Raw genomic sequence first — 27,462 nt, forward strand, 5'->3', positions numbered from 1 at the left:
TGAGTTAAAATTAGAAAATTTTTCCTAAACAATATGTGAAATTAATATAAAAATTTCTCGATTTTCTTTTCCTAGACATTTTTGACTTTGAAGATTAGACATTTCCAAGTTTTTTCTTTAAATTCTTTGAGTTTTCTGCCAGAAATGCACTCTTTTTTTCTATCTGCAATGACCCTAATATGTCATTGTTGAAATTATTAAAAATAGAATTTGATCACAATTGTTTAAATAATAATTGAACCTCCATTTATTTTTCTTTAAAAAATATTCCTTAATGTGGGACTTTTTCATGCCCTGTCAATTACTGTACTCAAATTAAAGTTTGAATTTTTCAAACTTTTTCAGATATTCCTTAATGTGGAATTTTCTTCCTCTGTTAAATAAATTTACTCATATTAAAGGTCCATTTTTTCAAAAATTTTAGAATTTCTCACATGCTTCAGGCCACCATAGAATTTCTTCATCATGGTTCTTTCCAGCTGTTAGCCTTTAGCCACTCCCCGCTAAAACTCCCACATCTGACGGGGCGGAATGTGATTGGCTCCTCCCTGCTGTCAGTTACGTCTTTGGCCACGCCCACGCAGCGCTGCTTCCTGTGTGTGAGAGCCGTTGGAACTCGGTCTGTCTGCGGAGAGGCTTCGGCATGGACGGAAGCTTCTCTTCCACCAACTTTTCACCGGAGATTTTAAACCGTCCGCTTTTCGTTTTAGTCCGCTTATATGACTTGGAAATGGGTTTGTGAGCGGAGTAAGCCAAAGTTGAGGTAAACAGAGTTTTTAAAGCTTTTTGTTTTCTTCTTGGTTCGAGTTGTTTTAAAGGAAAAAAGAGGTGAAAATGCCAGTTGCAACTCTTCTGCCTTTCACCGCTCCGCCGAATAGGAAGTCTGCCAGCCCGACTTCTTTCAGGCTGACAGAGAAATTTATTCTTCTCCTGGTGTTCAGCGCCTTCATCACCCTGTGTTTCGGGGCTATCTTCTTCCTCCCGGACTCGTCGAAGCTACTCAGCGGAGTTTTCTTCCGCTCCCCCGCGGTGGAGACCAACACCCGCACCGGTCCGGAGAGCAGCTACTCCGGCTTGGCTGGAAGCGACGTCCGGGTCCTGGCCAAGATCAAGAAGGACCACGAAAATGCGCTGCTGGAGGCCAAGGACACGCTCCAAAAGCGACCCGAGGAGATACAATGGGACATATCAAAAGACAAGAAACTTATCATTGCGGGTCAGGCTGGGAATGATGTGAATAAAATACCTCCCATTGAATATCACCGTCCGCCCGGAGCGACGGGACACGAACCGCTGGACCCCGAAACTAAGGAGAGACGGGCTAAAATCAAAGAGGTAAGGATCTGTTGAGCAACATTAACTGGGTTATGGGTAAATAAACGATTTAACGTTTTATGTGAACCCAGAGGCGCCTCCAGAAAGTTTTTAAAAGGGTTAAACCACTGATAATATGGAGGAGATGCACCAAAACTAGACAATACCAGTAATCCACTGAGCAAAATACTTAATAATACATCTGGACCTGATTTAGAGATGGAAAAATATAATATCTGATTTGACCTATATATTTCAAGGGTGCACAATGTAAAAGAAACGCTTTATTAGACATACCTTGTTAGAAATAAGTTGGTAACCCCGTAATTCTACTTTAATCTTGTGGTTGAGATTCAGCAAATCATTTTTTTGGAGATCCATATTGACTTAGTTACATCACACAGATGCAGCAGATTTTTAGCTGCATGTCCATGATGACTTATCTCCTCTTCCTCCATGTTTTAAAGATGCTCTAATGCAGTTGTACTTGAACGTTTCTGCTTCTGACCATCATAACAGCGAATATTGGTAACGAATAGATGTATGTACTAGTTTATTTTTGAATTTCTTCTAACATTTCCACCTCAAACCTGTAGATTCCCAACACCCTTTGAGGCCCCGACTCCATTTTTTTTTTTGACCAAATGGATTGAGATGTGGTGATTGTAAAAACCATTGGACTCATTGTCAGATTAAGATGATTTGAGCTTTGAAATATGGAACATTATCCTGCTGAAAGTAGATGCTGGTCACCAGCAGCCTGATATGTTGGTATACGGCGTATTTGTTGTTTACACCAAGGTTTGATGCTACCAGGCAACATTTTTGCAGTTATTGCCCAATTTGGTTGAGTTTGTGTGGACTATAGCCTCCGTTTTCTGTTCTTACCTGACAGGGGTTAGGGTTAAAAATGTTTAAATTCACTTAAATAATTTTTCAACATTTTAATTCAGTGTTTGAACCTCAACAAGTCATCTTTGCCATATCTTGATGCCTGAATGCATTGATTTACTGCCATGTGATTTGAGTTGATAAGCTATTGAACAAGTGTTTTTAACAGAATCATTAGCAACATAAACCAGACAACAACACCTGAAATCTCAATGTGAAACTCCGTTTCATTTATTTTAGTATGATTGAGCTAAAATAGTCATTTTTCGGACTGCTGTTATTGCACTAATATCAACATAAAGCTCAAAATTGAGAGAAAAGTGAAAAATATGCTACCATATTTCCACATGCACAGGCAAATGGATAAACACATTGTTACCTAAATGGTTTATAAATATTTAATACAGGTGTTTAATGACAAGAATCTTATCTGAATATCTCTGGAGATGCTGGTAAGACCTTTACGATCGAGTTTCTCATGATGTAGATGACGCAGCACTGAGATACAGTTACACATGATAATCCTGGACTTATCTATTATTTACGCATTATTTATGGTCTTGTGGCTTATCTAGCAAAGGTGGTGTCTGTGTAATTGAAAGGCCTGCAGTTCCAGTCCAGGTCATTGAATTTGCTTTTTTATTTATGCTTGTCAATCGCTGCTTACAGAAGGCTAGGTGTAGAGTTTTAAATGTCCATCTATAAGCCAGATAATCGTTTAGTTTCACACATTCTAACCCAGATACCTGTAGGTCATTCAGACGTTACTTATATGTATCTGTGACCAATAAATGTTCACTGGGAATTGGTATGTTAGGAATTTTTTGAAAATCATTGATTCACTAAAATACCTGAATCTCAGTAAATTAGAATAGAAAATATTTCAGTAACTTAATTCATAAAGTAAAATCCATATAATACAGATTCATTAAGCACAGAGTGGTGCTAACCCATGAAGATCTTGATGATTTTGACCTAAAGCTAATAAAATCCTAAAATTCATATTCTAGAAAAATCAATTGAAAACTAATTTTGTAATGCAGAAATATGATGTTATGGTTTATGCAGTCTTGGGGAAGATCTTTTTTTTACCTTGTTTTGAAGGTCAAAATGTAGCCACTTGTAGTGCTATGTGTAGTATTTTTGACACATTTTGTCAGATCAAACATCTGACAAAATCTCCACTTCCACCAGTGTTCACATCTTTTAGCTGTAGATTTTCTTTCAAATATTCCCATATAGAAATGTCACTCTTTTTGAATATTTACAGCTTGTAATTTTAGGGTGTTTTCACACTGGTTTGATTATGGACCAAAATTGCAACATTTGTTTCACTTTCAGCTGGTGCAGTTCACTTTCACACTGCACTGAGTGAACTGATCCAAACCATTTGAAAAATGTGTTCCCCTCCTCGCCTGTGGTGGCGCTGCACCAAGACACAAACGACACAAAAGCCTCAGAAGGCGACACTGAGCACAGTTTCCTCCTTTACAAAATTAAAGAAAAATAGTGGCATCAAATTGTAGCGGTTTTATGATTTCTCTTTTGTTGTTGGTGGAAGACCACGAGACATTTCTCCCACTCTAATATTTACCCATAATACCCTGCGTTGTAGTCCGTTTCCTGCTTTTGGAGAAGTCTTTGATATGCTTGAATTTGAACCACACCAGAGTTCACTTCAACCGAACCAAAACCTAGGCTGTAGGCGGAGTTTGATTTCGCATTCACACCTCTGCAAACAAACCAGACTTTTATTTACTTATTTATTTCAAACAGGTTTTTAAAAACAAGAAACAAGCAATCAGTAGGACAAGAGAAAGCATGTGCATACATAGCCAAGAACAAAATAATTGGCTTACCAATATTTTCTGTTCAAAAAGGCGTAGGAAGAAGTGAACACTTATTTAATCCTACACCTCATCTCAATTTAATTAAACATATCACTTAACAACTCAATAATTATTATAAATTTGTAATTAAAATCATGTTATTGCATTTATATGCCTAGAACCAACAAATACATCAACAAATAGAATAAAAAAACCCAAACGAACTGGAGTTGGAATGAAGTGGACCAATCAGTGGTGGTGTGATTCCACCTTTAGGCACCATCATGTTGTGGCATTCTCTGAAACTCACTCAGCATCTGGTCTTTGGGAAAGAATGCATGAAGAACCCCCTTCCAGGCTGCTCCGCCCGTTCTGCTGGTTTCCCTGTACTCTGTAAAACCAGCTCGGGTTTCCTGCCGTATACCGAAATTAAGTGACCCATATTCAAAAGCATCATGGCTGCCGAACGTTCATACAAGACGTAATATACACCAACAGAATTGGGATGTGTTGTGTTCCCTGTCATCTGGCATCTTATCATTCCTAAAAACCCTCTCAGTAAATCTTGTAGCCGCCTGCAGCGTGTCTGGTGTTGTGGTGTCTCTGCAGAGTGTGTTCGGGGAAACAAGTGGAAAGCCCTGCGCTGGAGTCCCAGAGGTGGTGTCAGGTGGCAGCCCCGTAGCATGCAGTCAGCCCGCTGCTCCAGCTGATGTTATGAGACGTCTGTTCAGAAATACCGTTTAGATAAGAGGGGCCATATTCTGGAGTGTTTTAAATTGGAAAACGTGATTTTTAGAGTGCAGTTCCACTAAATATTCTCATTTACATGGGCAGCTGATAGAGGATTGCTGAGTGAGTCAAAGATAAGGAGTTAATGACCTAAAAGAGCTGCTGGTGGACGTATTCCGACTTGTGTATTTATGGAAAAATTAGTTAAATCCAGATATCTGTTGGGCAAAATGTGATGTTACGATTAAGATAGGACTTTCAGTTAGGACAGCAGCTAACAGTTATTTGAGTAATCAGAGGTCTGTCACAATAAATCAATTAATTGCTTGATGAATTGAAAGGAGATCAATAATTTCCATTTGTATGACATATAGTTTTTCTCTTTCTGCTTTAGTCTCAACTATCCCGTTTTTTTTTTTTTTTGAGGGACAATTTTGTTTAGAAACTTCATAATTAATTTTATTTGTTGTTTTGTTTACTTATTTTGGATTTTTTAAATTTCTTCCAGTTCCAGTGTTAGATGTTTTTTAGAATTTAAAGTTTATTGATCTTTGAAAATGTGTTCTTGCTTTATTTTGCCATCAGCATTACTTTACTTGAACATGTTCTCTAAACAATATTATCATTTATAGCAAAAACCTATGGGACAACTTATCACCCAGCAAAATTTGTTATTGTGACAGGCCTAGTCATCAAGTATTATATCAGTTATTCTAGTGATTAATTGAGGAATTGGATTAAAAAATAATAATTTAGCCACCTAAGCTTATTTTATAGAATATAAAAAATTCTATTCATTTTTAAATAAGAAAATCTACATTTTATTGCCTAAAATGCATCTATGTACGCTTGATCATTTCAAGAAAAAAAAAATACAAAGAAAAGAAATACTACTGCTAAGCTGTTTATTGAAAACAGAGCATAATTTTTTATCTTACATGCAAAAATGTCTATATTTTTATACTGTTTTAGTTTAATTTCTGAATATGTTTTTTTTTAGTCTTATTCCTCCATCTAACAATTATTTGTTTACTAAATTAGTTGATTAATCGATTATTCATGATGAATCAAATTGTTCCAGCCCTACTTTCGATAAATAAAAAGCTCTGTTTCCTTCCTGCTTTGGGCTAAAAGCAAACATGGTCGGCAGGTTCTGAAAAGAAAATCAACTGTGTGATTCATGGTTGGATGAGAGGATCAAGTGTGTGAAGAGGTCACCTTTAACGGCATTCATTGCACGAGTCTTAATCTATGTTTGATCAAAGTAAACACTCCAGCAGATGGAGAAAGCTTTGGCAGGACTGTTGTCACTGAGATGAAAACGAAACAGACAATATTATCACAGAAGAAGATAGCAAAACATTTGGTTAATGTCTTCGTTCTTGATTACAATGTACCGTATTTTCCGCACTATAAGGCGCACCTAAAAACCTTCAATTTCCTCCAAAGCCGACAGTGCGCCTTATATATGGACCAATATTGAGCCACAACAGGTCCAGCAACTACGGTAAGCAGCCGCCGACTTCATTTTCGCCCGTAGAAGAAGAAGCACGCGGTGCATGCTGGGATAGCTGTCAGAACGCTGGTTTGTTAATAAAGTTTGACTGACCTATCTGCCTACCGACCTGATAATCAGGTCGTCTGCAGGTCATTTAGCTCCACCTTCTCCACCAACATTCTGTGGGTGAACAGAGAAGGGTGACCATCGTCCGGCTACGCCCCGGCCCAGTCGCTGAAGGCTCTCCTTGCCGACCGCAGTCGGACTGTTTTGTTGACATTCTTTATGTCAACAAAGAGGCTTTAGACATTCATCGGGGTGCTTCGGCTAGGGTTACCAAGGGACCAGCCCCTATACATTTAAAGTCGGGAGGAGATGGAGACTGCGGCGGTCGGTTGGTTTGTGTTACCCAGAAAGCAGTTGGATACAATATCGCAACACCGTGAGTGAAACAATGACTGGGGCAGCCTACTATATAAAGTACTCGGGGACCACTTCTTTATTATTACACATCCACATCTATAGAGTAATGAACAAATCGCGTCCTGTATCGGTTCAATACGGGTGGCAACTCTAACTGTAGCGTCTATTCTATGCCCCTTATAATGCTGTGAGCCTTATATATGAAAAAAGTTTTAAAATAGTCCATTCATTGAAGGTGCGCCTTATAGTGTGGAAAATACGGTACACAAAAATATGAATGTGAGAATAATCCATAAGAGGAAAGTGTCTGTGACAAACCTGTTAAGCTTAGGAGGAGTATTGACACAACACCGCTGGTTACGCCTCGTGTTATTAAACACCAACATCAGTCATGAGAAATTTCAGCAGGGGTTGCTTTTCATTTGTCTCCATCAATATCCTTTAGTCGTAGCTATTGATCAGAATCTCACAGCTGTGGCCGACAGTTGACTGGCATTGTGAAATAACCTGTAGCCGCACATGTTCTGGCTGAATAGAGATAATTGGATATGCTGGGTATGGTTTCAAATATTCAGACTCTGTTTTTCCTCCAGAGAAGGTTAAACATGCTGTCTTGGGTTTCCTGCCGCCTGCCTTCAATTAATGACACCAGTTTCCAAATCAAAAAAGGGACGTTGCTTCAGCTTCACTGCCTTCTGAAATGATAACTTTCTTTTGTTAAATATTTTCCTGGTAACTTTTTGGCATATATTATGATGAAAAATACTCTCTACTGTCAAGAGTTTAGTAGTTTCAGCTCTCATATTTAACCAAAATGTATATGTATATGTAATATATATATATATATATATATATATACATACAGTTCAGAAATGGACACATTAATATGTAGCTTCCTTTATTTGAAAATCTAACATTTTGTCTTTGAAAATTACAAAATTTTATGTTTTGTCATCAATTAATTGTATTTTAAGTAGGGGTGATGTCACACTGTGTGTGAGAGAGCAAAGTAGTCTTTTAAATTAATTTAAAACAAACATGGAATAATTACAAACTTGATATTTTAAGCTGACTTTAACATATTAAATTAGCAGTTAGCATTATCAGCAATGTTAGCATTACTGAAGGTAAGCATCAGTGTCTGTGTATATTCTCTAAAGAATGGAGGCCCCTTATTTTGACTGAAGTTTCCTAAAGGTCATCAATATTTCCAAACCCAACAACTTCCCTAATTATTGTTTTTAAAGTTCAACAATATTTAACAGATGAACTTTATTGCCATATGTTCAGCCTGGATGGATGGTACCTACTGAAGTCAGCTGGCGATCAACAAATAATAAAATTATAATTTAATTAACACAATCATTCATAAATAAATCTAATAAAAATAATATATACAAATGTAAGTCAACTATTAAAATGTATAATTGTATAAATATAGTTGTGAATAATATTGATAGTAAATAAAAATGTCTTTTGGCCAAAAGTTCTTTTATAAAATACGTTTTTTAAATTTTACTACTTTGTGCTGTCTTTCGATTAATTTCTAAGCAATTTCTGATTCTGAAAATTATGTAATTTTAGTCATCTTCCCTCGGCAACAACATCCACACTGAGGAGTGTTTTCAGTTTGTCTCTGCGGAGCAATAAAAATGCCATTCATTTAACTGGAATTGATACTTTCAGTGTTTGATCCTTTTCTATATACTGAAAGTCATACATGGAAAGCTTGATCAGAGTCAAAAATGTGCTAACAAAAGTTTGACTATATTAATTAAGTTTTAAAGATGTTGTACTTTGTGCTTTGGTTTGTCCTGTTCATTGATATTTGACTTGACAATCTGCCATCACAAACAGAATAATATTTCTAACCTTTATTTGGGATATTTTTAAGTACAGATCTCTGTTAAATTGAAGTGTTCAGGCTCAGACTCAAACCTTTGTGCCTCTTGATTTCTCTGCCCTTTCTGTTTGGCAAACCAATAACTGTGTTGACCAAACACGGCTACACAAACCCTCTCTTACATGCTCTCCCTGATCTTTGCTGCCCTGCTGTCATTTAGAGATAGATTTTTATATATTTTTTTTAGAAATATTTGTTGATACAGCCAGGTTCTTATTACACCACACCATCACCATCTGACCCGGTTCCCAAGGGGATCTGCTCAGTGCTGTTCGGCACTCTGGCTTTGTCATCATCGTGTTTGTTACCAGTGGAGGACATGAGGGGCCGTGTAAGGGATAAACAGCTGGTTGTGAGGGACCACCGCAGTCCTAAAATCTGCTAAACATGTTTGTACCCTGAAAAATCAAAGGCTCCCTGGAGGATCCTGCCTCCCCACAGCGTGGCCCATGTTTGGACTCTCTCTCTGGAGGCAGCAGCAGTTGGGGGTAATAATGAAAACCTTGGCTGATAAACAGAAGGAAAATGGAGTTGGAAGAGGTCAGTGCATTATTGTTGGAACACCTGCGTTATTTGGACTAACATGCTTTTCTGCCTGGCTGTAACATTTTGAGACTGTTTGAGATGTAGGGTGTTTTCACACCTGGTAGTCTGGTAGACTTGGTTCAGTTAGGGACCGAAATTGCAACATTTTTTCAATACTGATTGAAAAAACCTGTTCTTTTCCTCGTCTGTGGGGGCGCTGCAGCAAGAACCAACACAAAAACCTCCAAAGAAGACATGAACACAACTTCCTTCAGCAAATGTAAACAAAAACGGAGTAGCATCAGATTTTAGCGGTTGTTGGATTTCTCTTTAGTCTTCAATTAAAAAAATCCCACAAGACATTTCTCCTGCTAGCACTAGTTCTCACGTTTGTTTTGTTTGTATTTACCCAGAATTCCCTGCGCTTTAGTCAACTTCCTGCTTTTAGAATGGTCTCTAGTCTGATTGGTGTTCACATATGCATTCGAACTGCGGCAGAGTTCACTTCAACTGAACATTGACCTAATTGTTTGGCTATATCGGAGTTCGATTACACATTCAAAGAACTGGACTTTCTTGGCAAATGAACTAGAATTGGATTAAAGCGGACTGAAAAGGGCTGGTGTGAATTCACCCTTAAGGAAACTTCAATTAATTTTTAATGTTACGTGGAAAAACTGGTCCTAATCACATTCATTAAACATTATTAGGTTGAAAAGCTGATCCATTCATGGTCAGTGTCTCTGGATTTTCTGGATAAACTGACAAAATTTCATAGAACATTAAGTCTGTCAGGCATATCTTTGCAAAAAGTGCTTCCATACACAGAATATTCACATACTGTTTAAAATAAACAGCAAACAGTCGTGTTGCTTCTTCTCCAACTGCAAGAAAACTCTGTGCTTATAGATTTAGATCAGGGAAAAAAAGAGTGCTGAGTTTTAAAAATAGCACAGCAAGAGATAAAAAGGATATTGGTTGAAAAAGTTTTTGTCACATTGCTGTGGATTTGCATTTTATTTCCTCGGTTGAAGTCTAGTGCTGTGAAAAAGCATCGGCCCCTCTTACAGATTCATTCAGTGCTTTTTGAAAACTGCTGTTTTTGTCAAACGGTTTTCAAATTATTTAATTTATTACTGGAAAGCAGAAATCCAAACCAACATGGCTAGATGTGAAAAAATAATTGCTCCCTTACTGTTAAATTGTAAATTAACTGCAACTAACCACAGTTTTTAGAGTGCTGAATTCAAGCAGGCCTGATTACTGATTGAACTTTGGATTAAAGAAATATTAACTACTACTTATCTGACAGCATGAAGTAGGCAAGTTAAGTCAAACTGCCCCACGTTTTGTTTGGATATTTACAAACACAATGGTTGCAACTTAAAGATATCATATACTTTCTGAACATTTGATCCTCTTATACATATTCTGTCCAATGGACTCACCATCACCCAGTAATAAGGTCACCTAATCTCATGCTGCGCTATGCAGACTCTCTGTCTGCACTGACAGCATTAACTCAGATAGACACACTCATTGGTAGCTCGGAGTTTCAGTCTGACCAATTTTTTGATAAATCCAGCTAATAATTATTTAATAACTCTATAGCACTCAGTCTACTTATAGCAGGGGTGTCCAAAATGTGACTCAGGGGCCATTTGTGGTCCTTTGAACAATTTTGTGTGGCCCCTCACTGCAGTGGTACAAATGTGGCCATCTAGTGGGAAAATTGTCCCAAACTTTATTGTGATAAATTACCATTTTTCAAGTAAAATAATGGTAACGGCATAATAGTGCAAGAAAACATTCTCAAAAATCAATAAACTTTAAATACTAGTGAGTATTTAACACTGGAACTGGAAGACATTTTAAATAAAATTAATTATGAATTTCTGTGAACAAAATTGTTGCTAGTTGAGGCTAAAGCACCAGACTGAAAACTTTTATCATCCAGTTTTGGTAGAAAAAGAGAAACAATAAATCATGCGAATGGAAATTATTAAGTTATTATTACTTTTACATTATAACATTTCATTTCTTGGCTCTATCAAAAGTTAGCTGAGTTGTGAAGCTCTGAATGAATAAAACCATCCACTGTTGTGTCATTTGCATGGGACCACAGTGCAGCTGCTGTCCTCTGACTCAATGTTGGGCCTTTGATGAAAGATGAAGTTTGATGAGGTGGAGATTGTCGCTTTGCAAACAGATGCAAATGAGCGTTTGGCTTGCCGTAAGCGAAGTGTTATGTATTTTGAAGGCTGTCAGCCGGTAAACTCCTGTGGCGCATGTTTAGAATGCACATAGAGAAAACATGCATGGTTTCTTGTAAACATCCATCTCATGGTTCGGAGGCAGGATGCTTCAGATGTTTGTAAAACTGACTGAATGCTTCCCAGAGATGACAGCTGATGAAAGATGAAACAGTTCAGCCTCCTCTGTGTTTTCTTTACTTATTTCTGCTCTTCTCTTCATGCGTGTTTGTTTCTTTTCAGGTTGTAGACTTTAGAATTTTTTTTAATCTTTCTCTCTGTTTTTTTAAGCTAAATTCAGAATTATTTTCTGTTAACATCTTTTTTAAAGAACTTTTATACATTTTAGAGTTTGATTTCGAACTCCTGCAGACTCGGTTGCCCCCAAGTCTTATTTCTGTTTTGCCTTTTGAACTAATTGTCTCGGTTGTCCTGGTCCTGCTCCTTCCCTTTAGAGTGGAAACGATACACATGCTTTTTGTTTGTCAGCTAGAGTTACTGTCAGCCCTCACTAGGTGCTCTCTTTAATTGCCTAAAAGGTATAATGGTTCTGGCTCACAAGCACCACCACTTATCCTTGCAGAGGTAAAGCTTTATATGCAGGATGTCTCTGTAGGGCCGAAGGTAGGCTGTAACCCCTTTTGTTTTATTGAAAACACAAACTAATAGCTGTATTTAACTTTTATCTTTTGACTCCAGACAAGTGGAAACCCAGTCAAAAATGCTCAAAAACCTCAACAATAACAAACGGAAACAGAAATTAGCACTAGTAATCTGTTACCAAACTGTCCTCTAAAAGATATTTTCCTACGTTTTATGGCCTTTCATGTTAGTCTCTCTTGACATCCATGCCCAGAGTTAAATAATTAATGTCACATCTGCTTTGCTGTAGCGTGAGATTTTTTTTCCTACCTCCAGAGAAAAATCAAACTAACAGATGCTTTGCTTGTTTTGTTCTACATGGAGACTGAATCAGACAAAATATTCACCTCAAATGTTGAACTGCATAACAAACCATAATTACCCTGCTTACTCTTCTTAATTTTTTAAAAAGTAGAAATTTAAACTGTATGACAATGTACCAGTCACAGCAGTGAGAGGAAACATGCATAGTAATGTTGCTATGCTACATCGAGCCTTCCTATTATCTGCTGAATGTCTTGCTATCACTCACTTTCTCACAGCATGAATGAACCACAGGGTTTGCTCAACATGCTAAATAAGTTTCCTTTCAATTTTTTCCTGAAACTTTATGGTTTATTTCTGTTAATAAAGACAGTTGTCTTTCAGTAACAACTTTGACACTGAAGAGTGTTGTTACAGTGATGCCACAGTGTGTAGGCATGCTGCATTTGCTCATCAGAAGAACAGCTAATTAAAAAAGAAAAAAACATGCTTTTATTGTATTCTGCAAGTTTTACAAACATTACACTTCATATTAAAGTTATGAGCTCATTTTCATGTTTTTTTTTACATGTTGAATTTTTATTAAATAATACTCAAAAGTAATTAGTTATCTTTTTCGGAGCAACATCCATCAAGTCATACCTGCAAATATGTAGATCTATCTATTAAATGTCTATGATCTGTATGAATAAACTATCTTTTTATGTCTTTCTGGAACAGGGCACCAAAACAAACCTGGCTCCAGCCCAGGGCCCCTCAGCCTTCTAAATCCGGCCCTGATTATTACTGTTACTAAAAAAGGTGTTTAATCCGTTTGAGTGTTCTGATAAAATGTAAACATGTTAGACTTACTAGAAGTTGCTGGAGGTCTTCTAACATGACAGTTTTTAATGAATACACATTTATTTTAACCAAAATTTGTGAGAAGAATAAATCTAATTTAAACTCTGAGAACCTTGTGAAGTTGGGCTGTATTTTATTTTGTTTTAAAGTTGGATTTGGGTTGGAACATTTTGATTGGTGCATCTTCATTTAAAATGCAGTCCTAATGGACAGCCCTCTAGCTGTGGATAATTTAAATCCATACATTAGTATGGATTTCTGCTGCAGGCCTCTCGCAAGGCAAATGCAGATTGATTAATTCATTGTCTGGCTTTCAGGCAATCTTCGAGTTCACGCTGCAGATAGGATGACTAAAATCCTTCTTCTCCTGGTTTTTATGTTGCCTACTCGCTGTGTGAGATCTTTTTAGGTGTGACTGACTGATTCCTGTTCCATACACACTCCAACTGTGTGTGTCTTTCAGTGTGTGTGTGTGTGTGTTTCAGCCTTTGTAATGTCCAACCAGAGCCCCAGGCGAGCCCCACAATCTCTCACACCACAAACCTAGATGGTATATTAAGCTTTATCTACTTGGACTAACCATCTCAGAGGCACATTTAACTCCTCACTGCTGTCGCTGGATTTACTCTCCCAGCTTCATTACTCCTCTCACATAGTCATTGAGCATTGATTTGGAAAGCTTTAGGCAACACAAATACGATGGATCACCAATACTATCATCTAGTTTTTTCAATAAAGTTCAAACCATGAGGCAGCCTGAGGGGAGATGAATTGATGAGACTGAACTCTAGTGTAATCTACCGAGTGAAATGAACTCAGAACTGCAGTTATATTTAATGTTTGAAGTAAATAAATGTTTACATTTTATGGTGTATGTTTGATAAAAATACTTAAAGATAACTGCTTTAACTAGTTTTACTTAAACAGAATAGCAATACTTTAGTCCTAAACATAATTATTACAGAAAAATTTAGCTAAAGGCACCTACTAAACTGAGAACATGTTTTTTTTTGTAAGAAAGGAACAGGCTTTCTTAAATCTATCTGAGCAGGAGTGTGCAGAACTGATACATCCTCCAGTTTCTCCATCGACTTTTTTGGGGGCAAAATGAATGTATGTAGCTGAAAATAGACACCAACATCGGTAGCCTACAAGGTACTTGTTAAGCTTAAGGTTCTGTATTGATATTAGCTAGTCATCTTTTAGCTAACATTACCTGCATCCAACAGCTTTACTCAACTCAGTCGGTTAGTTTGGAGGGAAAAACTGTGAAAAGTTCTTTGCGTTTTGCTGGTTTGCTGCCGTGATTCTAACACAAACCTACGTAGCTCCGCACAGCAGCAGCAGGTCTCCTTCACAGGTGGAAACCCAGCGCGAGCTTCGTAGCGCTCATGTTGCGTTTAAAGGCGGCTCGGAAAAACAGGTTACAACATGTTAACAACGGATTAAACAGTTTTAACTGCTGATAAAAGTGACAGAGGACACAGATATGGGAAGTGTGGAAGCCTCTACTGTATCAAATTGACATAGAAATAACAGAGAGTTGGCCATTCTAAGGTAAAAACCCAGCGCATACAGTGTTCATGTTTTTTTTTTTTTTTCATCCAGACGGCTTCCCGCGCCCCCCCCTGCAATGACACGGCGCCCCCCCTAGGGGGCGTACCCCACAGTTTGGGAACCTCTGGTTTATTGCAATAATTTATCGTCCTGCAAAATTTGGCATGACGGTAAGTCTGCTTAACCCTGATATTTTTGAAGGTTAACAACTACAGCCACTTATCTTATTCTTATAACTGCCTGCTTTAGTAGTTCAAACATCAAATATATGTTTGATATTAATATCAATATTCCTTAATATTCCTTAATAAAAACATTGAGAACAGTGTTGGCACTACCATGGAAGTTTATGTTTACAATCTAGCAATTTTTGTACAAGGAAAGAAAAAGGAAAAGGAAGAATAAAACGCAAAAAACAAACACCAAAGCTCTGTTGAGCTGCCTCGTACCTCGTGTGATGTCATTAGAGTTAATTGGCTTTTTTTGGGACGGTACATTCAATGTTGATTTAAATAACGATTTACAAAAAAACCCTAAACATGACATGTTGCATAGATTAAAAACTACGTCAAACAAGAATTTTATACATCTTCACAAACCTATCTGACCGGTAGCTTTAAGTTAGTTCCTCAATTTTCCCAGACTAAGACTAAAAGAAGTGGTGTCTGGAAAAAGTTGGCTAAATTAAATGTCAATAACAAGTCGTCGGTAACCTTTCTCACTCCCTCAGCAAATCACTTTGTTGGACGGCTCAGTCGGCTTCGCTCTCCTGCACTTAAAGCTCGCTTTTAAGTTTCTGTGGAGCTCATTGCCCAACCGTCACAGCCAGACATAAACAGGCAGACATGCATTTAATGCGACGAAGGGAAAAACTCCAGAGGAGTCCGTTGTTCACCCGCTGGCCTCGTTGAATGAAAAAAAAAATCTGAAGTGGACGTAAAGGTTGCAAAAAGAGGAAGTGTTGTAGAGTTTCAATTTCTGCTCACTATCTCACACCACCTTTATGTATAGCCTGACCTTTTTCAGCAAAAATAAGCTGTTAAGTTTTTATCAATACACTACAGGCTTTGACCTGCTGTATAAATGGACCTGCTTCCCCTGTGGTTATATTTTTATATTTGGTACATGAAAGAAGGTAAAACAGCTCCTCAAGTCTTAAAAAGTCTTCTTTTCTATTCCTTTTTACATCTTTAAATAGAGAAGTTGCTGATTTTAGATGATGTAATGTTAGTGATCATAGTTATGATCCTAATAATGTATATTAGTGGACTTGTTCTTAAAATTAAGGAAAAATACAGAAGTTAGAAGCGTCTTTTATTCTGTTTGTTTGCTTCTCTTTATAAATGTTACTGCTGAATGTGAGCTTTATGGAGAATGAAGAGACAGAGAGTTGCACATGTTTTGCATTTTGCACTTTTGCAGCAGGATTATTCGCGCTCTCCCTGCTGAAAACAGTGATATAAACACTGGGCAGCAAAGCCTCCAGTGGTTCTGGGGGAATGCACAAATCAACAAACCAGTAATGACATTAACGGCCGTGTAAAATTGTTGTAGCTCTTAGTTTTAGAGTGGTCAGTGTGCAGTTAGTCTGCTGTTTCATAAAGCTGCAACTCTACCGGCATTACATATGCATGACCCTGTTAAAAAGCAATTAGTGTATTAGTAGAAGAACAGCCATATTGTGGATTGATGCATAAAATAATTGCAACACTTAAAGAAACAGACGTAGTTGATGGTTTCATATTTGGAAACATTGCAGAGATTAATCAGTTGTGACATGATGATGTCTTTTTTTGTAGATCTGTAACTTGGAGGATTTTATTTCAAGAGATGAAGTGGAATATGTCTCTTTAAATTTAGGCTGTTTAGCAATAATTATTGTTTTAAAGGCTTTGTAACCGTTTTTCACAATTAGCTGGACAGAGGAACGACAGAAAAGGGAATTAAAATATGAATGCATACCACTTAGCAACCTGGTGCTTCATAAATGCTCTTTTTTTTTAACAATTGTCTTTTTACTAAGAGAAAGGAATTTTCATCTAATTCAAAAAGTAGAATTTTTTTATATTTTAAATGCTATTTGTTGTTTTTAAAAACAAGTCCTGGCCTCTCTACTGCAGAGCAAACTGTTTTTACAAGATGTGATTCCCATTTTACAAAACAAATCGTGTATATGAAACAAGTCTTTATACAATTACACAGATTTAACTGAACAGACCACGAGGTTGGTTTTATTGTCCATCTTGACCTCTGTGGGGGTCAGAGGTCAGATTCACTCAACAGTAAGTCCATCACAATCAGGATTCAACCAATAAATGGTAATAAAACCAGCACTAGCATTTTAGCTTCAGGAACTCGATTAAATATGTTCTCAGTTAGTTTCAGTTCACAAATCTGGAACAAACTTCCAGAAAACTGCAAAACTGCTGAAACACTGAATTCCTTTAATTCAAAACAAAAAACCCAACTGTTTAGAGTTGCTTTTGACTAATAGTAACCGGAACATTGCTAATTATGTAATGTTTATTACTTGTTGCATTCATTTCTGTACTGTTTTAATGGTGTAAAGCACTTTGAAATGCCTTGTTGCTTAAATTTGCTTTGGAAATAAACATGACGTATCAGTGTCTATCCAGCTGTAATCAAAATGTTCGTTATATTGAGTTTGCTTACTGAAGACCGCAGCAGTGTCGCATTACTAGCGGATAGTATGAAGGGTGTGGTGAAATATGATGAGTGTCCTTTATTAGGCCGTAAAACTCCTGTTGGGTTATTTGATACCAGCTCCCTGTGTTATATTAGCCGGTCACATTCCTCCAGCGTTGGGTTACCATGCTGTTAAGTTTGTCTTGTTTTATTTCTGCCATTTGCTTTGACACTGACCCATTTCTGAGTTTATCAGTTCATCTAGTTTATTTGGATAGCACATTTCAGCAACAAGGCAGTGAGAAACCAGTGACAAACATTAAATTGAGTTGAGTGCCATCATAAAAATGATCAATAATACATCAAATATATTGATCAGAGTTCCAGTTATTACGATTCAAAAACAAATCGAAGCATTATGAAGCAGATGGTACAAAAACTTACCACAATATAATTGTTTCATATCAGTTGATATTGCTAATTGTGTATCAATAATTATTGATTATTCTTTTATTTTAAATGTCTGAAATGCTGCCAGACTGGTGGCATGACCTTTCCTGTTTTCATTCCACGCCATAATTTATTTTAAAGCAGCTATGAGGTATGGTTTAAAGCATGAAACTGCATGAAAGTTACTCAACAGGTTGTTGCTAGGTAACCAAAGAATGAGTGTGTTGCTAGGTAACCAAAGAATGAGTGAGTTAGTTGATTCCACCAGCATAGCTCAGCTAGACTTCAGAGGTTGAGCAGCTAAAGCCTTTCCTCTTCCTACATCTCCCAGAATGCTGTGCGGTTCAGTGACATTATTGCATATTCTGTCAGATGTGTTATCTATCGATACCGATCATGTGTCCATCATGATGTATGTTATTGATTTATTGTCTGGCGCCTGTTCAGAGTTAAACCTGGGAGAAGTCGAGCTGGTTTTCTTCATGTTGGCATATTTACATCCAGTATTGTCGCCTTTTGAAGGGGAATCCTCTTGGATATTCAATATTGGCGCGTCTCAAGTACTACAGGGGTTATGGTTGGCTGATTTTCTCTCCTCTAATCCAATTCAGTCTAATACCCAGAATCACAAGCTGTCACTCACATACTCCATTTATTTTTCAATCTCCCCATGCTTCCTTCTCGCCCCTTTTCCACGCGAGGGCTGGAATGTTAAAACTGAAACCTCTGCCATGCTGAATGTTTGATCAGCTTTTCTGTTTCTATCCGGATGGGAACTATAGGCTCGGACGTTTCCACAGGTGTACAGGAGCCTGAACAGTTTCTAGTTTGTGTGAAGAACAGAGCTGTGGTTGCTGAAGCAGCTGCTGATGTCATGTAGTTGTGGTTGTTTTATTAGTTCCTGGTTTACATAATTCAAATAATGAGGCGTTGTGGTTTTGTTTTACATGGAAACTGCATCAGGAAGCAGAGGAGAAGTGCTAACTGCTAGAGAGTGGTGTGTCAGAAAAGCAGAAGTTCTTAAAGTAGATGGCTGGTTGTCAGAAGCAGCTGAAGATGGGAAAATGTTTACAGGAATAATATGATTTAATTTAATTCTTCACTACACACTACTTTGTGTGATTCCTTTCTTTTCCTTCCTTCCTTCCTTCCTTCCTTCCTTCCTTCCTTCCTTCCTTCCTTCCTTCCTTCCTTCCTTCCTTCCTTCCTTCCTTCCTTCATTCATTCATTCATTCATTCATTCATTCATTCATTCATTCATTCATTCATTCATTCATTCATTCATTCATTCATTCATTCATTCATTCATTCTTTGCCCGTCCAGCCTATCCGGTGTAGAAATATCTGACATAAATAAATAATAAACTTCAGTTTTTCAGATCTTTAAAAGAACATGAAAGATTAAAAGTGAAGTCTGGAAGAATGTTACTAAGCTAAATCTGTTAACAGGTAAATATTTAGACATAAGTAAGATGTATACTCTCATCCTTGAGGAAACAAACTGAGCTGCAGATGAAGCATAACGAGAGATTTATATACTTGGAAGAAGAAAAAAACATTCTTTTTAATTGTGTTTGCAATTTTGTTTAATTAGCTTCTGATTTACTTAAGTTGTTGGTAATTACACATTAAGTAAATAGGATTGCCCTGTGGGCATGCACTGCAAGTGATTAGGAGCTGAAATGTTGCTTCACTGGGTTTGAGTCTGAGACAAACAAGCTCAGAAGTATTGTTCAAAAAATGCATTCATGTTGAAATAGAAAGGCTGAAATATTTATGACCACAGTAAAAGAGAAAATGTTGATCTTGCAGCAGCTTTTCTCTTCCTGACCGTCTGAAAGTTGGCGAAGCCGTCCCAGAAATGCCCTTGTGCTGTTTCCATCTGTAGCTTTGTTTCACCAACTGAACCACACACTTCTTGTGCAACAGGAAATCTCCACCACAATGACTAGCGTAGCATCCTGCTGTGCCTAGCGGGGCATCCTGGAAATGTTAGTGTGGCGTCCTGACCATCTGAAAATTGGCGAAGTGTAAATGTTGGTGTTGTGTCCTGCAAAGATTAGCATAGCATCCTGCAAAGATTAGTGTAGCATCCTGCAAAGGTTAGCATAGCATCCTGCAAATGTTGGCATAGCATCCTGCAAAGATTAGCGTAGCATCCTGCAATGATTAGTGTAGCATCCTGCAAAGGTTAGCATAGCATCCTGCGCAATGCAAAGAAAACCACGGACTCTCTTTCTACCTCAGGCGACTCCTTCCTTCTTTTCTTTATGTCTTCATTATCTCGGGTGATTTCTTCTTTTCTTTATTTAATTCTTCCTACCTTGTGTCTATTCTTGCTACCTTGGTTGATTCCTTCCTTCCTTTCTTTTTTCCTGACCCCCTCCTTCATGTTTTAATGTGACAGCTCTTGTTTTATCCAAACGATGAAGGGTGCCCTTATCTGTTGTTGTTCTTGGTTCCTCCCTGTTATTATCTGCCCCGTGTTTCTTCCCCAGTGGCTTCAGCTCCAGTTAGTTGTGGTTTGTTTCCATGTTTGCAGTGGTTCTCTGCAGCCTGCTTCAATTTGCTGTGTAGAGGAAGAAACCACGAACATCGGCTAAATAATTCAGCCGCCGTGCTGCAGCAACCCTTTTACATCGCAGGAAGGAGAGTGCAGATTGTCAGTGGTATAATACATGCTGATAATTAACTTGTACTCAGGATGTGTTGAATATATCTGATGTAAGTGCAGCTTATAGCCTGAGTCCATAGAAGGGTGTTTGTTTATAATAGTGAGCATGTTGTAAACTTTACTTTAAGAAAGTAAAGCTCCACACATTTGGCTTTTTCCAAACATAATCAAGTCTTCTTGGTTAATAAAAAGACTCCCTGTTGGTGAAACATGGCGGTGGCAGCATCATGCTTGTCTTCAACAGGGACAGAGAACCATGTCAAGATAAATCTAGGAGGAGAATCTGTTAGAAGTTTAACCTTTCAATGAAGCGATAACCCAAAACATAAACCCTTTCCTACAGTAGAAGTGTCTTAGAGGCCTAGTCAAAGTTTAGACCTAAATTGAAAATAAGATGTTTTCCATCCAACGTCAATGCAAAATCAAACTCCAATGCGGACCAAAAATGTGCCTAAAAACCCACCTACTAAAGTGAACTCTGGTTCAGTTCGAATGGGTATGTGAACCAAAAGCAGGAAGTGGACTAAGCACAGGGCATTCTGGGTAAATTCAACTGAAACAAACACAAGAGTCTAGCACTAGTTTCAAAAATGGATTATAGTTTTTATATTAAAATTTGCTGCTTCTCCCTTTTTGTTTACATTTCATGAAAATTTGCGCTCCTTTCTTCTTCAGAGGTTTTCTTGTGGTTCTTGCTGCAGCGCCCCCACAGGCGAGGAGGAGAACAGGTTTTTCAATCAGTTTGGTTTTGCACAGTGCAGTGTGAAAGCTGAAAATGTTATAAATGTTGCAAATTTGGTCCCCAGTTGAACTGAGTCTGGTGGAAACAAAACACCCTACATCTCTGGATGTGCAATGTACACCACACTTTTCAGATTTTGATTAGCAAAGACTGTTATAGGATGTGTATTTACTACTCACTGTTTTGTTTTAGACTGTTTCATCAAATCCTGGTAAAATAAATGCAGGTTGTGGATGAAAATGAGAACAGAAGAGACAACCACAAGAGCAAATTGCCGTTAAATTAGTTTGCTTGTTTTTCATTTATGGGCTCCATCTGATTGTTAGCAACTCTTTAATAATAAAAAAAGACTTTAGACTAAATAAGAGAAAATAATTTGTTCGTCTTTCTGCTGTGGCGTTCCAGAGTCTGTAGGAACTTCAAAGGCACATTAAGTTGTTCTGATGACATGTGGTGGGCGAACATCTAAGACTGAATTCATTTACCACCTGTTTGCTTCTCTTTGCTGCTGCTTCACGTCTATTCAGTGAATTTGTTAACATAAATGTGCAGTAACTCCAACTAGGGCTGCAGTTGGCGATTAATTGATTATTCTGACGATTAATTAATTTACCGGGTAAAAAAATGGCACACTGTGCACATTGTTTATTTAACTGCATATGTCTTTTTTATACAATATTAAAAAGGCATTAAAAGATGCAAACAAATTATTTTTTGAAATAAGAAAATAACTTATTGGCTAAAATGCAATAACATGGCATTCCTTCAATGAATACGAACCAGATGAAGCTGAAGCTTGAGGAGTTTTTGGTAAAACATGTTTACAGCACGGTGTGTCTTCTTTTGGCATTAAGTGCTGTTTAGTTTTCGTTGAATTACTGTACTGAATTTTTTTTGTTTTTTTAAATCTGTATACTCCTGTTAACGATTAATCGGTTACTGAGTTAGTTGACGATTATTTCAACAATTGATTAATCATGAATAATCATTTCACAACTAAATCAAACTACTTCATTTTATCACTAAAAGTTGTGTTTTAAAAAAATTTTTATGTCAAGAAGCAGAGATAAATCTTAATTTCATCACCGTCATGTGCAATTTCCTGATTTCCCTCCGATCGTTACTTGTTTTCTTGGCTCGAACCATTTAAATGGAGCATGGTGTGTATTTTCTGGCATTATCTGCTGTTCAGTCCTCATCCCTGCCAACCTGTTAAACAAATGAGTGATGAGCTCGGGCTCCGCCGCCGCCTGCCTGCCCGCCGCATCGAAGCGGGCGATGGATCACATGGAGGGAGGTAGAGAAAAATCGATTTGCCTTTCACAAAGTCTTCATTAGTTTGCCTTTTGTGAAGCGGCGAGGTCAAACCAAGTTTGGCTGCTCCTTACAACCACGAGAAAGGTCGAGTCAATAAATGCATGCGTATGAATTTTGATACAGCCAGAGAAAGCCAACCACACAGCTGGGAGGTTTGGGGAAAAAACAGTGTTTTGGGCTTCATTTTATGACATTAAAGCCACAATGAAATGAAAAGGACACTGTGAAAAACCTCGTATGGATCTAAAAATGTCACACTCTGTATTACTGTTTGCTCTGCAGAAGTCTTGCTGTCAGCTTATGATGGAGTAGAAAAAGTAATATGGATTTTAAATGGATCCACACACTCAGCCTTTCATGGATTCCTACATGGTGCTTAAAATCCTTGAAAGTGCTTGAATTTTCTTGCTTACTTGAATTAGCAATTGGCTGTAGCTAGGAAACCAAGCAAAACAAAACGGCTGCTCTGTTTTTAATATGTAACATTTTCTAATGTGCTGTCCTGGATGAAATTATTTTGAGTTGAATTTGAGGTTTGGAAAGTGCTTGATTTCTCTTGAAAATCCTTGAAAGTCCTTGACATTCAAACGGCACAGCTTTGTAATAAAGCACAATTTGACCTACATTTGGAAAACCTTATTTTCAGCTCAAACCAGACATTTTCATACAACTAATAAAAACACAGACACGTGGTGCTGGAAAAGTTTGAAAACTTACCTGAAAAATCCTTGAAAAATCCTTAAATATTACTTTGGGAAAAGTGGACGAACACTGTTCCTAACAAGCTTCATACATTATTTTTTTACTACATTTGTCAACCAGTCAGCAAATGCATTCAACCTCAAAAGGTGTATCGATTAAATTATTCAATAAAATTTCATTAAAGCACAACATTTACATCAAAAAAGACTTTTTTTATTCATTGTTGATCATTTTCCATCATGCTGGCTCATGTTCACGCCTCTCATTAGCCGGTCGTGTCCTTTGCGCTGCCTGCATGATGATGTGCCTGTTGTGGTGAACAGCACAAATGGAGTAATAATGGTTTACCCACTGTGGAAATAAATATTGTCAGGTCTTTATGAATCAAAGCTCGTGGTCTGAATCAGAGGGTGAAAGAAAATCTTTATTAAATGTCTCTTTCATTTGATGCAGCAGGAGAAATCCCTGCGCTCGCTGCGTCGTGAATGCATTATCCAGGCGCCGGCCGACGACTCGCATACATTAGCACCTAGCTTGTAAGGTTTATTTTTACAGTGTTGCCAGCAGATTGGTTTCATTAAGGCCAAATCTCTACAGCTGATGCTAAAATACTAAATGTGTATTTTTATAAACTGGCTTGTGTTGAAGTTTAATTTCTGACCAGAAAAGGAACAAATTGAGTTCTTTAGTCCAGTTCACTTTAGCAGCTCTTTTAATCTTCCACTGTGCTTTTTTGTAAAAATATGAAACAATCTGCTAATGTTTTGAAATCTAGGATTTTGGCGGTTTCTTCAGTTTTTAATGGAATAATGTTGAGTTTATTTTATAGCACCTTTCATCAACAAGGAAGTTCAAACTGATTTACGTCATAAAACATCACGCAGTCATCAATTATGAAACGAGCTGTAAACATTACATTTTGTTAAATGCCAGATTCAAAATCATCAAGCAAATACACAACCAATATGTTGATCAATGTTAAACTTAGTACTAATAAAAACCAATCAAATTTAATTGAATTTCCACAACAGATAGGATGAAAAGTGCCAGAATATATATGTAATATTTAGATCTACTATCTTATTAGGCTGGAAGCTGTTTTTAAACAATTTTCCACAAAAAACAACATGGAAAACATATCAATATCCCGATTTGCAAAGATTTATTTTTACGTTTTTCTTGATTTTAAAGTCTAAAAATAAATATTAAAGGGTAGACCTTTCAAAATTATAACAAATTCTCTAAAGCAAATATTTTTTTTAAGCTTTAAATGTTCTTTTTCTAAAGGTCATGCAACAATTACAGAAGTCAACTGTAAATATATCTTGTCTAGGTGGACACAACCCTAGATTTCTAGCTCAGAAAGCAGTAGCAGATATGAACAAGCCCTTAAAAAAAACTAGTTTATTTTGTCACCAAAAACGGGAGTAGAGATGCAAATGCAGCAGAACATTTATATTCTGAAAGATATTTAATCTCAGCTTCTTTTGTGTCTGTTAGTCTGTTTGCTGCTGCTGTGTTCACATATGGAGTTTGGCTTTGGTAGATTTCCTACATGTAGATTGTGTTTTTTTTTATATTGGGTGATTAGACTGCGAGTTGTCAAAACGTGAAATATGCTTTTCAAACTCAGATGGAAATCTCTGAACTTCATCCACTCAGCAGACACAGCTGTGCTGTTTATTTCAACAAAATGCTTGTCGAAAATAATATGTAATATTTTTCACAAAAGCTTGGAGTCTCACAGCTGCAGCAGAACTGCCTACAAAAGTCAGTCGGAAACTAGTCTTTTGTCTGCAGACAACAGGGTGAGGCCACATCCATCCACATTAATCACAATGCTCAATACAATTGTAGCAAATATGAGCGACTTGGGGAATGTAAAATATGCAGCTCTGTCCTGATTTGTTCTTTTTTGTTGACTTCGGTTCGTATTTTTTTGTCGAGTTGCTGCATGTTTGGACAATTATTCCCGCTGGTTTTGGATGCTGTACAGCTCGAAGGATCTTTGCTCATACTTTTTCTTTAGGCAGTTTAGACTGTGCAACCAAAGCAACAGTGTTATTTTTCTTGTTCTTTTACATCTGGGAGTAGCTGATTAGCATATCAAATCCAAGAAGATTTTGATGGATGCAGAGCAGAGAAGGAGCATCATCTTATCCCCTACTCCAACATCTCTCTGCCTGAGTTTTGACCCCAACAGCCAGGCAGAGATGAGGTAACTTTTGTTGACCATCCAGGATGTATTAGTGTGGAATATTGTCACTGCTGCCCAGATATTGAGCTGTTAGCATGTCATGACAGTCATCTTCAGTCAGAGGCTTCTTCAGATTCATTGCAACCGTGACTGCTACTGGATATCACCATCCATGATGACTCTTAGGCAGTACTTGAATGATGAGTTACGACATAAGACTGTCCGTGCATCCTTAAAAAGTCTTAAAATCATGGCTCTAAAATTCAGACCTCAAAATTCATTAAACATTTGTAAGTTGGCCTTAAATATTTTAATCACAGGTCTTAAACTTAGTCTTGTATATTCTATGTAGTTTATTCTCCTCTTGTAAAGCAAAAGTTTGAATCACACACAGACATTTTCATTGCGTTCTGTGATTAGAGGTTGTTGCTACTACTAACTAGCTGCTAATATACCCCAGCTAGCTATATAGCTAGCTTTTTTTCTTTTGCATCTGTCAGTTGGTTGTTCCTCTTTGCCATTGGCTCACTTCTGTTTCCAACCCATAAGGTGCTTGGCACTATTATATATATAATTTGTAATTTTCTTTCATAATACAGGTCTTAAATTTTATTCATAATGGTCTTAAAAAGTCTTAAATTTGATTTCAGCATTTAATTGGTAGAAATTACCATCCTCCTCTTATCCTCAAGAACATGTGATGTAGAAAAAAAATTATTTTGTGAGTTTTTGTTCAGTTTGAGGTTTTCTTCTGGTAGGAAATGAGTTGCTGTGATAAAATCCTGCAGAACTGAACAGCAGCCGGCCTTCAGGGGAATTATTCCTGTAGTGACGGTTTTATCTGGGTCACTGTCACAGCACACTTGTCATTTGGGCTAATTTCATAGGGATTCATATTGACACTAAACCAGAATGCTGAATTAATATAAGACCAAAGTTGTGTCTTTATTGTAAAACATAACTGAATTTAAGCTGCTGACCATTTATCCGCTCAACCACAACATATTTTGGACGGCTGACATCAAGAATGTCCTGATGTGTCCAAAGTCTCCAACTATGGCTCATTTATTAACTCATTCATTGATTGATTAATGCTGACATTAGAGCATTCATACCTGCAATAGCAGCTTTTCTATGCAAGCTAATGACTATAATTTATCACTGAACTGGCCACATTAAAGTTGAGCCATTATTGATTAGAAATATTAAACAGAAAAGTTTGTCTACCACCAGGATAAATTTATATTTGGTGTCAGATTGGTTGAGATGAACCACATATGTATTTAATTATCAAGCTGTTTGTCAGGAATATTTAATTCTTTCCTTCAAACAACTTTTATGCACATCTGGAGTCAGATTGAGATAAAATTTCACTTTATAGTCATTTGTTCCATGATTTATGTCCACTTTTCCCTCATCCTTATACGGCGCCTTGTGTAAGTCGCAAAGCAGGTTTCACACAAATTTGTTACAATCAGAAATTGAAAGTTGAAGCTATGCATTTATACTCTGATACTCCTAAATAAAATCTGTACAGTCTTTTAGATTGTAATAAATCAGAATCATTGGGATTACATGCAAAATGACGCATGGTGGTGGCAGGATTATGCTCATAAAAGTCATATGGTTGGAAATTTGGTGGTTTGGTTTACATTTCATAGAAGAAGGTTTTATGTTTTCCTTAACAATATAGTAGTTCTTTAAAAATAACACTATTACAGATATTTATTAAGAAAAATCATAAGTTGTCTTTTTACAGAACATTTGCCTACATGAGTTTGTTTAGCTGGACTGAAATGTTCAGATGCTCTCCAATCTAGACCCGAAGCAATAAAATGTTTTTTTTTTTTTTTTTTTTTTTTGATAAATCTAAAGTGAAAAGATCAATGGACATGAAATGTATAAAAACTGGGTTCTGACTTTTTTCTGTCGATCCAAATAAAAACGAGTCATGTATTTTTTATGCCTGGCTCCGGAAACGCCGCAGCACGTCAACATTGATCAACATTGTTTTCTTTGGCTGCCATCAGTTTCTGCTGATCAGAGTCCGGGGTTAACTCCTAA

General features: G+C 37.2%; 1 protein-coding gene across 1 annotated transcript in view; it reads left to right on the top strand.

The window, feature by feature from the left end:
• Window positions 1-604: 604 nt before the first annotated feature.
• Window positions 605-27,462, top strand: part of man1a1 (mannosidase, alpha, class 1A, member 1) — a 119,363-nt gene continuing 92,505 nt past the window's right edge. Inside the window, exon 1 of the mRNA XM_015004389.2 lies at window positions 605-1,335. Within this exon, the coding sequence (XP_014859875.2) occupies window positions 835-1,335 (501 nt within the window). The 5' untranslated portion in view covers window positions 605-834. The remainder of the gene's footprint in view (window positions 1,336-27,462) is intronic.

Source organism: Poecilia mexicana, unplaced genomic scaffold, assembly GCF_051168715.1.
Source record: "Poecilia mexicana isolate PSO_F unplaced genomic scaffold, ASM5116871v1 scaffold_21, whole genome shotgun sequence".
NCBI classification, from domain to species: Eukaryota; Metazoa; Chordata; class Actinopteri; order Cyprinodontiformes; family Poeciliidae; genus Poecilia; species Poecilia mexicana.